This window comes from Syngnathus floridae, chromosome 4 (genome assembly GCF_059516105.1).
Source record: "Syngnathus floridae isolate MCC-2025c chromosome 4, RoL_Sflo_1.0, whole genome shotgun sequence".
NCBI lineage: Eukaryota > Metazoa > Chordata > Actinopteri > Syngnathiformes > Syngnathidae > Syngnathus > Syngnathus floridae.
Genome location: NC_142416.1, coordinates 13,761,188 through 13,775,471, shown reverse-complemented (window position 1 = coordinate 13,775,471; position 14,284 = coordinate 13,761,188). Strand labels below are relative to the sequence as shown.

The 14,284-nt window shown below is 40.7% G+C and overlaps 1 protein-coding gene across 1 annotated transcript; it reads left to right on the top strand.

Moving 5' to 3' along the window:
* Positions 1 to 3,891: 3,891 nt before the first annotated feature.
* Positions 3,892 to 13,825, top strand: LOC148399285 (sphingosine kinase 1-like). Its single transcript, XM_088373692.1, has 5 exons — positions 3,892 to 4,411; positions 8,450 to 8,599; positions 10,886 to 10,980; positions 11,258 to 11,373; positions 12,688 to 13,825. Exons 1-5 carry the CDS (start codon positions 4,000 to 4,002, stop codon positions 13,523 to 13,525), a joined length of 1,611 nt encoding a protein of 536 aa, XP_088229818.1. The 5' UTR covers positions 3,892 to 3,999; the 3' UTR covers positions 13,526 to 13,825.
* The last annotated feature ends 459 nt before the right edge of the window (positions 13,826 to 14,284 follow it).

Here is a 14,284-nt window from a genome sequence, read left to right as displayed (position 1 = left end):
AATAAACCAATGTAATATGGAACAATGAGGGATAACCCCAAAGAGTTTTACAGAGGCGACACAAGGGTTTTCCTCCTGTCTACTCCTCTTGGCTTCATGTCAGTTTTAATGACTCTCTAACTGCTTGGAGAATGCAAAATAGTGGAATTGAAAGAAAGAAAGAAAGAAAGAAAGAAAGAAAGAAAGAAAGAAAGAAAGAAAGAAAGAAAGAAAGAAAGAAAGCAAGCCATTAGTGGGTTTCACTGTACTACCACAGTGACGGGACAAAACATGCCGTTCTTATTTATAAAAGTATTACAAATTAAATTCGGCATTCACTGTGACATTTTGTGGCTCAACTGATTGTTTATGAATAGATTCTCAAGAAAGTGTTATTGAAATTTACAATGGACAAAGTAAATGGGTTTAAAGGGCATACAAATTACAACTCCCAGCTTCCCTCCATCGCCAACAGTTTGTAATTGTATTAATTGCACCTATTATTCATGCAGGCAGCATGGTTCCTGTTGAGTGTTGTGTCGGAGCGAGGACAAAAAAAGGCCGGCACGAAGCTGTAAGAAGCAAAGTTGGAGGGGGCTTAAACATCTTCACAGATGGCAAGCGGGGAAAGACAAAAAAAAAAAAAAAAAAAAAAGACTTTTAGTGAGGGAATGGAAAAGTAAGGGTGGATGTGAAATCAACTCAGAACATTTGGACTGAGTGCCTGTGCAAAAGGTAAGGACAAAGTTGAACACGTAATGCTCTTGTAACACCGTCTTCCAAATGATTCACTGAAAAAACTTCTGTGAATTTGCGTAAATTTAATATGTCAATTTGATGCACGAAACAAAATCATCTAGATCCGGACAGATTTTTTAAGTGGATCTATTTAACAAATATCGGGACCCAGAAGATATTATTTTATGCAACCGCTTATGAAAAAATATTGAGTAATATCAACACATTTTGGTTTTAGGATGACAACAACAAACAACACTTGTTCTGCACTTTTTTTTAATAGTTTCTCAACTGAAACTGTCCCCAATGTTGATCATCATGTCAGAATCTTGAAATATTTTTTCACTAGAAGCATATTTGTAGCTAACACAGACTCATGTTATTTGAGAATACCGCGTCAAGTTTTTCAAACCTCAATTTGAAGGTTCCCTCCTGCAAAAATCTGTCAAACTATTTCAAGTTAGGAAAGGAACATCGATAGATGATCTATTTCAGTCTTTCCAAAGACATTCAATTGGGTTTAAGGCTTTCGCGTCGTCTCGGATGTGAACTTGAGGTGAAGCATCAGGACATGTCTACGTTTTTTAAGAGCTCTTGACAAGATTTTCATTTCAGAATCACTTATGCTGCCATGTTCTTAGCTCTCTTACATCTTGTGGCCCTTTATTTAAAGCTCTTGGCAGGATTTCGGAAGTCTGCCATACATCCGTTATATGTGGAGGGTTGAGGTTACGCCACTTCTTGCTCTTATATAATAAAGTCAGCGCTGCAACAATGGGGGCGGGCATGCAAAGAAACAGAGCAGAATTAAGGGGCAAATGAAGGAGAGCCGGGCAGACAGGCGAAATCTTTCTTCGAGCCTTCAATGCTAAGCGACCCAGATGGCCAGTGTGTCATGTCGGATGCCAATTTGATCTCAACATTGAGATCTAAACAACCCAACCTCCCACTTGGTAACCCGCTACTGCGTGTGTATGTATGTTTGTGTGTGTGTGCGTGTGTGTGCGTGTGTGTTCGCACGCGCATTTTTGAATTAGCTCTGAGTTGACATCTGTGCTGCATGACCCCTTCAGTAGATAATGACACTTCAACTATCATCAAGCTCGTGTCAGTCAACTTGTGTTCAGGAGATTCATTGTTGGGAATGCCTGCAATTAGTGGCAATTTCTTAAATCAAACCCCTCCAAACGATGAACGTTTGTAGTGGTGTTCCATTCCGCCACATGCAAGGACAGCCCTCTTCCCCCACTTTAAAGTCTTCAAGGCTACAATAGACTTCCAGCTGGAAAAGCGTGGAAGGGAAAATCGACATGTCTCCATTCATGGCAGCTCCTCAGCTGTGCAATTTTTAATCAATCGCTTTTAGGGAATCAGCATCTCCCCTGCAGTTTGAAATGAAAAGGCTCTTTTGTTGGGAATTCCATAGTGTACATAATAATCTGGCTCTGAAGACACATCCACGAGCATTTTGAGATGCTGCAAATGACATAATGTGTTCATGAATGGCTTTTAAAGAGAAATGCAGCATCAAAGGTAGCAAGGTGCTGTCTACCTATGTTCTGTTCTCTTGGAAGTCTTTTTGCACTGATGTATTTTGAGACGCACGAGTAGCTTGTGAATCTCATTTTCCCTCTGGCCCAGGTGTTTACTGGGACTATGAATTCCCATCTGCATATACGTTGTACACCTCCTCCTTCTTTTTCCACTCCTCTTTTCTTTTCAGTGGATGATAGGCTAGTGCCTGGAGCATCACCACCACAACACACGAATGACTTTGATTTGACCACGGAAAATATGCAGAACAGAATTATTGTGCAAAACATTGTGTTTCCTTCCCCCCTCCGCACATCGGTACGAAAAGCAAAACACATTGTGTTAAAGAAACAAAAGAAATGTTTTTGCAAAATGACAGTACATTAGTATTGAACATTGTATATTCTCCATCACATTCATTGTCATAAGGGTCACAGGTGAGAATTGGATCATTTTGACTCAAAGTGCGTGGTGTTTGAGAGTGAGTGGAGCTGTCCATGATTTCAGCTCATTCAGCAAACACATCCACAACATTAAAAAGCGGAGAGAACAGCTTTATTCTTCAATTTTTAAAGCTTCATTTTATACTTGGCCATCTATGTAATCATTTAAGTTTGGCAGCAACACAAAATTTCACTCTTTGTTGTATCAAATATAGAAAACATTCGGTATTAAGGTACAGGCTCTCTAATCTATATATATTTCAGTTTACTTCTTTTCCAAACGAGAAGTTAATAGACGAAAATATAATTGAACAACGTATACCACATGCAATACAAACAATCAGTGGAATTTAAACAAATTATTTCCCCTATTTACTGTCTCTTCGGAATAGTTTAAAGACATTGCATGCAATTTTGAATGAAAAGAAAAAAAGTTTAATGCCGTACGTATTCTAAACTCACCGTCATTGTTCTTTCTAACATTGCCATCTGTTGGCGTGATAAAGTAACTGCGCTTCAATAACTGTAACTTGACACAGACGAGCAAGTCCCCCACACCCCAAAAAGGAATTTACAAAAATAAATAATAGCGCAAAAGACAGCAGTCTCTTTGCTGAAATTGATGCTGATATTGAAATTGAACTGATATTAAGAAATATGTTTCATTATATAAGTTAATTGCCATCATTTAAAATTTAAATGATAAAACTGTAAATTCTAAATACATTAACTCAAATAAATAAATAAATAAATAAATAAATAAATAAATAAATACATACATAAATAAATAAATAAATAATTCGTAGTGTTGATGAATTGTTTGGCCTAACACGTGTACTTTCACGTTTGCATGTAACAACCGCTAGAGGGACCTAGAGCACATCTTTTTCGCACAACTCTGTGCTAAAGTTGCGGGTGAGGCATGGATAAGTTTACGTGTGAAGTTGACGAGAATCACCCCAAATACCTATAAATGTGTCTGTCAATCTCTTAAAAATAAAAGCTTCCCACTATTGTTGAAGTCGTTCACCGTTGTCTTTTACCAATAAAACATTTTTATATTTGATATGAAAAAAAAGGTTAAAGTTGTGTTCACTGCAGTGTGACCCTTGTGTTCAAATTTCAGTATTGACAGATAGAATACTTTTATTGTGAAATACAACCAGATGTAGTAATATTTACTCAGTTGGTACTGACAATAGTCCGACCGGTGGCAGCTGTCAGATGTCCCCAAGTGTTCCCGAGTCTCGCTGCGATGTGATCGTGCGGCCGCCGCTGTGTCCCGGACCCCCGCCTCCAGGTCAGGATGGACCTGAGGAGAGCACAATATGGCCACAACATGAACACTCTGTACGGGGAATTCACGGCCACAGGTAACCGAAAAGTCAGGTGCGTCGTGAGCCTGACTGACAAGGAGCTTGTCGTCCAGCGGCTCACCTCGGTACCTGCGGGCCGGAACCGAGTGGTCTTCAGCCTGAAGGACTGCGTGGGCTGCCGGGCGTACCGGGAAGATGACAACGCAGACCCGGCCGCCTATCTGGCGGCCTATTTTTACCCGCTTAAGCGGCGTTGGATGGGCTCCGGGTTCTCGCGGCAAAGAGTGGAGCAGTGCTTCCGTCTCGCCGCGCTCCAAGATCCGCGTGCCAATCTCGAAGAAGCGGAGAAGTGGGCTCGCGCCGTCCGGGAGCGCTCGAACCGATGGCAGCACCTTCGAGATGGTAAGAGAGGCTCTGTTTGCTCACCTTTCCTCAACATACCCATTGCCTTAACAGATCTAAAGTTAAAGTAATTTTTAACTTTTTTTATTTTCTCGTCAGTTGTCAGTAACACGGGGCAGTTAAAATAGTTGGCATGTTTTGCATTCTTGAGGCTACTGGATCATTTAATGACTAGTAAGTGTCACATTCTGACATCATATAACTGGCACTAATTTAGTCTTTAATTGGTGTAACACTTGGCAGCACTAATTGTGCATAACACATTCGCCTCCCAGTCGACGGGTACTGGGTTTAAATCCATATTTATCCATAGGTACATATTTGAAAATATATTTTAACACCAAAAAAAAAACACCATACTGCAATAATAAAACTAGACTCCTGCGCAAGTGGGATCGTTTTGGTGTGGCCAAATATAGGCTGCGTCTTTTTAAGGCCAAATTTGGCATCCACTTGACATAACTTCCGGTGCGTCTCGACCACACGCTGATGTCCAAATTCACGCGACCTTCAAATCAAACCTTAAAATCTGGCCTTTGTAACTATGGCAACGGGCCTAAAGGAAAGGTTGCTTTGAGCACAATTGCGAAGCCTACGTTGCTCCGCTTCTTCTTCCTCTACAACATCTCAATGTCTCTTTCAATGCTTGTATTGTTATGTATTTGTTTGCTCATCTTAAAAGTTAATTTTGACTATAAAAAGAACATGGAGGCAATAGGGCTGTTAAATTCCTGAAATATTAACAAGCACAATTACTCCTATGCGGAATGCTCAAGACTACCATAGATAAGCGATCAAGTATAAGCCAAAGTATCTTACATTTAAAACAAGCTCCCTGAAAGAACATGGAGTATCACAGGCACACCGTGACCCAGATAGCATCTGCCAGTTTGCAGGGATGTATTTTTTTTCTTACAAAACATACTGCAACTTAATACATCTTGTCATTGTCAGAGGAGGAAATAGCAGATGTGAGAGAGAAATGTGAGAAACTCAAAAGACATGGCACAGTAGTGATCTGACAGGTTTTGTATCCTGAGAAACCCAATAGTCTTTGTTGTCGAGCAATGCACTCCACCCACTTCATTCACATTAGGCCTCTGAAACCGCAGCTTTAACCTTCTCTGCAGAATTTAGATGAGAGAGCCTGGATACTTGTGAGAATTGATTTTAACACTGACATCTTTGTGATGCCTTAAGGTGTCAATCGCTAAGGGCTTTTTATTTTTCTTGCTGGGAAAACGATTAGACGAGAATACAAGAGTGTAGCCACAGTTGTGTGGAGTTTTGTTCGTTTACTTTTTAGACTCTGCTGTCAGCATTCTACCAACACACCTGAGGTGGAAATATCAGCAAGATAATCATTCATCGTCATAAGGCACACAGGCTTGATATGAATCACTTGGTGCGGACATACAGTAGCAGCTCCGTCTAACCGAGCTGATCACTATTTTTTTTAACTTTTATCAGACTAATGTTTTCTAATGAGTACTAACTCAACCGGGATATCCTTTGAAGTGTGAAACCACAGACGCAAAAATTCCAGGCCTACCTCACTGGCTGCTGTTATTAAATTATTAACTTCGACCAATATATTCTCTTCCTGCTTTGTGTGCTCTGTTGCGCACATACTTGCTGAGATGTTCTACCAGGACAGGAACCACCACTAACCATGTTAGTCAAAACCCTTCTGATGCAGACAATAAAATGAAAAAAAAAAAAGCGCAAGATCATAGCCACTTCCCCAAGTGCCTTTTCATATCTTTACCCACATAATAGATGGTTGCGATAAGTGATTGCACACATATGTGTGTGAGGCCATTCATACTGCTCTAAAAAGACCATAGAAAGATTTGGTACATTTACAAACATTGATGATACACATAAAGTGCCTAAATTTGGGTGTGTAAATAAGAAATAGTAGAATCTACTGAATGTAGCCTCTTTCGCGCTTTCCAAGCGTCAGTTCCATCTGAGGCGTATGCATCTCTTCGGAACAAAGCCTCGCCTAAGAACTAAACACGACACTATCGCATTGGGATACAAACCTCAATGTCGTCAACTCTCAGCCTCTCTTAAAATAGAGCCGCAGCCAGCTAACCACCAGCACCACCTCCTCCTCCTCGTCCTCCTCTTCCTCCGCCGCCTCCACTTCATCCACCCCCTCCACACCCTTTTGGTCTCGTTCAGCAAAAATGTGCCTCAAAGTCGCCACTTATTTTACGAGCAACATAATGGAAAAGGACATCTATTTGTTGCTGTGGCGAGGCCATTGGTGCAGTCTGCAATAAACCTGTATATTTAAAGGCTCATTAAAAATTAAATGTTCTGGCAAGGATATTCAAAACATTTATAAAATTGTTTTTATAAATTTTGTTGATTTTGATGGAATATTGTTCATGTTATCAAGAAAAAAATAGTTGAGAAACAGATCCATTTGTATGTGAAGAGAAATTAAAATTTCCCCTTCAGGGACCAATAAAATGTTTTCTTTCCCCTTCACACAACTTGCAAAAGTGTACAGTTAAAATTGTGTAAATGTTCTGCAGTGATTATTGCAAAAGATCAACAGAAACTTGATTTTGGAAAGGCTGATTGTGCTTCAGATGGCTGGAAAACGGCACTATTTAGTTTTCAGCAGATTTACATTGGATCTATATGTCATATTACAGAAGGGATAGATTCGCACCAGTTAAATTCAAGTTAATCCGTTAATCCCTTTAATGTGGAAACTGGATTCCCTCCTAATGGGTGTTTGTCAGGGCTTAAGCGGCCTCGTCACCAAAGAGCAACAGGCAGATATAGGAAATCTCAACCTGTTGGTAGGTACAAAGAAACAAATGAGAGTTTTTTTTTTTTAATTCCAAGTTATGCCTTGACAATGTTGAGTTCAAGAAACGTTGCTGAATATGGGCAGTCTATCTTGTTTATTCTCAGATTCCCAGACAGCGTGTGCCCAGATAGCTATTATAAGATCGCTTTTCCTGCTCTTGGGCTTCCCCTCCCCTTTCAATTAGGACATAGGAAATACTATGGCGGATACCTCAATATAGTGATTACTCCATTAAGATTTGTGTCGGTTCCCATGCTCTCGATCGGAAGAAAGCAGAGGAGACGCAAAACTCGCTGAAAGCTGGTGCACAAACTTTTCTGACAATGGGGACTGCTGTAATTTCTAGACACAGTAGACAATATAAGTTGATATTTAAGGTATATAAAAAACAAAAAAAATGAGATGGTGGAAAACGACACATAATTAGCAATCAGGGCTCCACCCATTCCTATCCAAACAAACCAGACTCATTATCTTCTGTCATAAATCCATTGGTCCTCTTCTGATCTGGTCCTCTTGCGCATGATGGGAAAATAAATATACAACTTGTGTCACAGTTTGGGCCCGTGCCACAGTGGCACTGCAGTTAATGACGGAGGAGGAAACTGGGAGTAGACATAAGCAAGGAGATAATTCACTCCGGAATGTCTTGGGGAGGGAGGAGTGGCACACAGGAAGTGGACGGGGATTTGAATGTGGCCGACAAGGGCACACAGGCAGCAGGGTCACGGCCGGTGGCGCCAACAGTCACGCCTCCTCATTCACAAGGCCACCAAAGTGGCACTATTACCGCTTGTCATGCTCCGAATTCCACAAGAACATTCTTTGACGCTCTCTCAGTTGTTCTAACTGCATGTGTGGCAGCATACATGGTGGAATAAGTCAGCCTTGTCATAATTTGCTTATTCAGATGTGTTTTAGCAACACAAACAGGAATTAAGAACTGAATTCCACTTTTTATACCTGCGCTTAAAGTCACTAACAATAACTTCACATTTTCATCAATAAATAATCCTGGGTGTTGCTATTTTGCTGTGTTTGTAAAACACAAACATTGAATGGATAATGGATCCCTGGAGTTCATTCAGGGTCATGTGCATAGCACAGAGTCAAACTTTAATCTCATGATGTTTCACATTATTTTTGTCAATGAGTGTTATATTGTCAGTTAGACATACATATGTACGTTATTTGAATACTTGCAGGGGTACTGCTTAATGAGCCGTCGCATCCGTGCCGGATGATGCTGCTGGTGAATCCACAGAGTGGGAAAGGACAGGCGTTCACACTCTACAAAAACCACGTCCAGCGGATGCTCAACGAGGCTGGCGTCTTCCACACGGTGGTCATCACCGGTGAGTCTGAAACACATCGCAAAGAAAATTTAAATTTGACAGAGGAGCGCTTTGGTCCTGCTGTGTTCAAACTAATATGTGCTTGCTATGACATAAACTTGGAGGGAAAAAAACCTGGATTCTGCTAAATCATTAAAAAACATTGTTCCATTTGTTACAGCCTTTTTTTTCCCCAAAATGAAATCAATTAATTTTCCCCTCCTAATTTTACACACAACGATAACCCAATAAGTTCTGTGTGGAAACAAATGTTTATTTCTTTTGTTGTTTTAATTTATTAACAATAAAAGAGTTTGAAGAATTAAATATTTTTTGGAATGAGTACACTTGGACTGTATATAAGGAAACAGTTTGAAGAATTAAATCCTTTTTGGTATGAATACACTTGGACTGTAAATAAGATAAAGATTTGCATTCCTTGAAGGCAAGATAGAAAAAGTACTCATTTTCTCTTGTCAAATATATCTAGTGACACAATTTTAGTCTCCACATTAAAAGTCAGACTATCCTTAACATTGGAAATGTTTTCTTTATTTCTTTTAATTACAAAATTATGATATGATGTCTCTTGTCACTTGAATTGAATCACAAGCTTACTCATGTCATTCCAAGTTGGTAAACAAGCTCACCGCCAGACTTGACTGAATCGTTTCTTTTATCGTTGACCTCTCAATGATCATTTCTATGGTGTCCCTCACAGCTCTACAAAAAAAACTTGCCCCAAAACAGCTCCTCTGAACGAAATCCTCATGTTTTCATGCTGTCACAATGCGGGTAAACTGCCTTTGGCCCACGTGCGCACTCAGCTGTTATGTAACATGTGTGATGTACACGCGCACATGCATTCACATACTGTATGGATAAAGACAGAAAGATGATACACACAAAATCCCCTTTCATCATGATTTGATGCTTTTTTTTTTTCATTCATCATAAGCCTCCATACGGGCTAGTGATGATTATGTAGCGCACAGATTTATGATGAACTAGCATGACACTAATTTGACCAGTGAGGAAAAATAACAAAACTGTGTATTAATTACAATGGGGAAATAACACATTATTTTTTGGGGCTTGCACTTTTAGCCACATTAATCCTGAAGGAAATGGTTTATGAGGAAAGACTTTAGGATTTAATCCTAAAGTGTATGATTACGGACAAGAAAATTATTTTACAATCTTTTCAAGTCCAATATTTCGAGCCACTTTAATCTCTGGTTTTAATCTGAATGTTACCCCAGTAATGATTTGGTTAGTTCTGACGCATATTAGACAACTCATAACGGGCATGTGTGTGTGGTGGAGGGGTGAGTAAGCATGTCTTGGTCAGTCCCAGCAGTGTGTCAGTAAGGATGGCATGGCAATGTTTGGTCTCCGTTACTGTACAAGTACCCAAGGATATCTGTCAGACAGCATTAAGAAGAGGACAGCACCCTTTAAATCCAGTTTGCAGTTGCTGTAGATTCTTGTCCTTAGGACAATTGTATCTCTATGGTTAGCATGGCAACATCAGAGTACCTACTGTAGTAATCTATCACAATATACTGACTGCTTAAGTTAGCGTTCCTGTCCAAAGTTATGTATGTACTGTGCTTCTGCATGTTCTGACTTGTATGAGAGCAACACAGTGAGAATTTGAATTCATATAAATTCAATTATATTTGCAGCAGTTGTCCCTGGGCATCTGATTAAGCTATCAGAGCGGTTGGTGTGGTATTCACACACACACAGTCATCACCTGCTGTTCCTGAGGTGGTAGAGCACTGCATCTATTAAACAGCTCCCTGCTGCAGCGTGCACATTCATCTGGTGCCGCCTGCCTCTAATGAAGGGTGCACAATCAGCACATTAGCGCTGAAACTTTCCGGATGGCAATACTTTACATCCACCGCTGGTGTCGTAAATAGAAGCCGATTAAGGGTTTCACCATATGGTTGTCTTCAATTTAATTTGTCCTCAACTTGAGTCTTGTTTGTCAATCAAAACGTCAACCGTAGCACTCTTTCAACAAGTCTTCACTATAGAGTTTGTGAAATAAATTCTATTAAGATTATGTTAAGCTAAATATTTTGGCAAAAACTGTGTTTTAACAAGGAAAGCAAATGCTGCATCCTAACAGAATTGTGGGAGTTTACCTTTTTTATATTTATATTTAACTGTATTTCGACCTACTGAGACAGTATCAGCCAAAACGTAGACATTAATAAGCACTAAAAATAAAAAGGACTTTTGCTACACAAATGGGCAGAAGGGGAGACATCACTTGCTGTACTTGTGTTTTTACAGAACGTCAGAACCATGCCCGCGAGCTAGTGAGGGAGACTGACCTGTCCCAGTGGGACGCACTTGTCATCATGTCAGGAGACGGTCTTCTGTTTGAGGTAACAAAATATGTGCTGCGAAGCTAAAAGTAAGTTCAACATGGAGGACGTCATGAGTTACTATATGGACACGTTGTTAAAACAAAGATGTTTTAAATCATATCTGAATTAAATGTGCAATTTGGTGCATAGATGTAACAAAGTAGCCTAAAAAAAAAAAAACTAAAATGAAAATTGAAAAAGCGTGTCAATGAAATAAAATAAAACTGTAGTTTACATTTGTTTATTATCAAATACTTAGTGACCTTTTTTTTCTTTTTACATGTGTGTGTATTAGGTGATAAACGGTCTCCTGGACAGATCAGACTGGGAGGAGGCTATCCGCACCCCGCTTGGTATACTCCCTGGCGGCTCAGGCAACGCCTTGGCTGCATCCATACATCACTACGCAGGGTGGGTCACACAAATTGCAAAACTCACATTGACTGCTAAGGATACACCTGGTCAATATACGCTGAACTGCCCATCCGCCATAATGTGTCCATCACATCCACGGCCGAACGTTAACATTATATTATTAGTGAAAAAGATCAGTCCCAGAGGAATTAGCATTATGCAGTTTGAAAGTGGTGATAATGACATTGTGTTTTATATTTTGACCTTGTTGTTTTTATTTTATATGTATGTCCTGTAAAATAATAATATTATATACGTATGTACAGCCAAAATCAAGACAGAAAATTGCCATGCATTCATTTATTTGCAGTAATAGTCCCAACAATAGAAATCATGTTTTTCCTGTTTTCTCTCTCCTCATCAAGGCTCGCTCAACAGCAGTAGCTGTCCATCAATTCATTAAAATTCTATGGGAACCATCCAGTTCCATTATCTAGTGCTCCCTTCTTTCTCATAAATTCCTTGGCCTGTGCCCGTCAATCCCTTTCGCATATGTCAGGGCTCCGGGGACAACAACAATAGCGGAAGGGTCCAGAGTCTGTTTTGTTTACACACCTCACACTCTCCCCGTCTGCTTGCTGCAGGCTGCTCAGCGGCAGGCAGTACGTTTTGGATTATTCCCTGATGAATAGGGGAAGCTTCGCTGAGGCTGCGTGCTGAGCTTCAAATGAGCACCAGCTCAAAGTTAGTTGGTATTATGCTGTACGGCGAAGAGCACAATATGTGCCCCCAGGGACTGTGAGTTTGAATGAGACTCACGTTTGGTTATTTTTTTTGGATTGAACATAAAAGTAACAGTGCCCTTTTGGAAATAGTCATGTCACTCATAGAGTAGCTCAGGGTGTTTATTTAGTTAAATGTATATGCACGGTGTAAAGAAAATCACAGCCACCCAAGCTGACACACACACACACATGCACACACACACACACACACACTCACGTACATATCATCCATCTGCCTTCATGGGTTTATCAAACTGCTGTGTCCCTATAGCCATTTTGGCCCAAAACAATAAAAATAACTCATGATTGATTTATAAAAAAATAAATAAAAAAAATCACATTCAAACAGCAGCCTAGAATCATTTCCAAACCTCCCCAAATATTAAGGGCAACCTTCATGTTTTCATCTTTGTCTGCACATTTATTTGGGGAACTTAAATATTAACGCACTTCTAATTAGGAGGCTGGCATCGGTTAGAAAAACATTTCTCCTTACATTTATAATTTATTGAGGCAAAATGTGTTTCAGTGATTTTCCGAGATGTGTGGATATCTTTTTGATTCTTTATTTTGATTTTTCCCTCAGTGCTTCATTGGTGTCCAGTGAAGAGCTCCTGATCAGCTGCGGCTTCCTATTGTGTAAAGGTGTGGTGTCCCGCATGGATTTGGTCTCAGTTCACCTCTTCTCCGGGACCCGTCTCTTCTCCTTCCTCTCACTGGCATGGGGCTTTGTGGCCGATGTGGATGTTGAGAGCGAGAAGTACCGCCACGTCGGGGCGGCTCGCTTCACCCTGGGCACCCTGGTGAGGTTGGCCTCTCTTCGCGTCTACAAGGGCAAGTTGGCCTACCTACCTGTGGCGGAAGACCGCAACCTGGTGGGATCCAGACTGAGCAACCATCACAGTGCCCCCTTGCATCTCTCCAGAGACTTTCCCGCGTGGAACTCTTTACACAACTCCTGTCACTCCAACAACTCGCTCAAGGCGAGATTTGAGCATTCACAGAGCTCCAGCAGCACTCAGACGGGATTGTGGGATTCGGTACTCCCCCGGCTGGATGAGCCTCTCCCCGGGAGCTGGATGGTGGTACCCGAAGAAGACTTTGTACTGGTACTGGCCATGTACCAATCCCACCTGGCTGAGGACCTGCTGGCTGCACCAGATGCCACTTTGGACGATGGCGTCATTCATCTATTTTACGTCAAAGCTGGAATATCCCGTGCCGCGCTGCTCAGACTCTTCCTGGCCATGGAGAAGGGCGCACATGTAGCCTCCAGCTGTGCTCATCTGGTGCACACCAAGGTGCGGGCGCTCAGGATGGAGCCGTATTCTCCTAAAGGGATTATAACGGTGGATGGAGAGGTGGTGGAATATGGGCCGGTGCAAGCAGAGGTGCACCGGGGCCTCGCAAGACTCATCAGTTGATGCACACTTGAAACACACACAAAGACGCACACACACACACACACACACACACATCATATTAAGGCATATTTTAACACATTACAAAATATTTAAATCTGGTTAAGCAGGGTTATTCTTTTCTCTTTCTCAATTGAGATGCACATATCATGCTTGTCAGCATGTTTGCAGAATGCTTTTCTGTCACTACCCTGCCAATAGAGACTAATAAGGGAATGATGGCATCAAAATCACACATAAACAATCTTCACCAAGTTGTCCTTAATGATGCGCTAATGATTGTAACATGGACTGTTAATTGTGGCTTTTGTCTGTTTTATTTTATTCCAAAGATCTCATGAGGACACAGTTGGGTTGCAAATCCTTTCCAATCATGAGCCTGATGCCTGCAGCAGGGTACAAATGGGCGTGGGGGACTTTCTATATGTATTGACTTGTTAAATGCTGCATGAAGACAGCAGTGGTCTCCTCTTAAGAGACACACTATCTTGTTGCCGCAAGTGGTGCTTTAAGAGCATTAGCAGTGTCCTGAAAGGAGGGGGAGGCGTATTTATTTCATTTCAACACATTCAAAAGGAAAGGTGGACTCATAAAACAAAGATGTACTCATGAGGGTTGAGTAGAAAAAACTATATATATATATATATAATTTTGTTTCTACTCAACCTATATATATATATATATATATATATATATATATATATATAGTAGTTCAGATCTCACGTTTTGCCTAATATTGTATTTACTATTGAATCTAAAAAA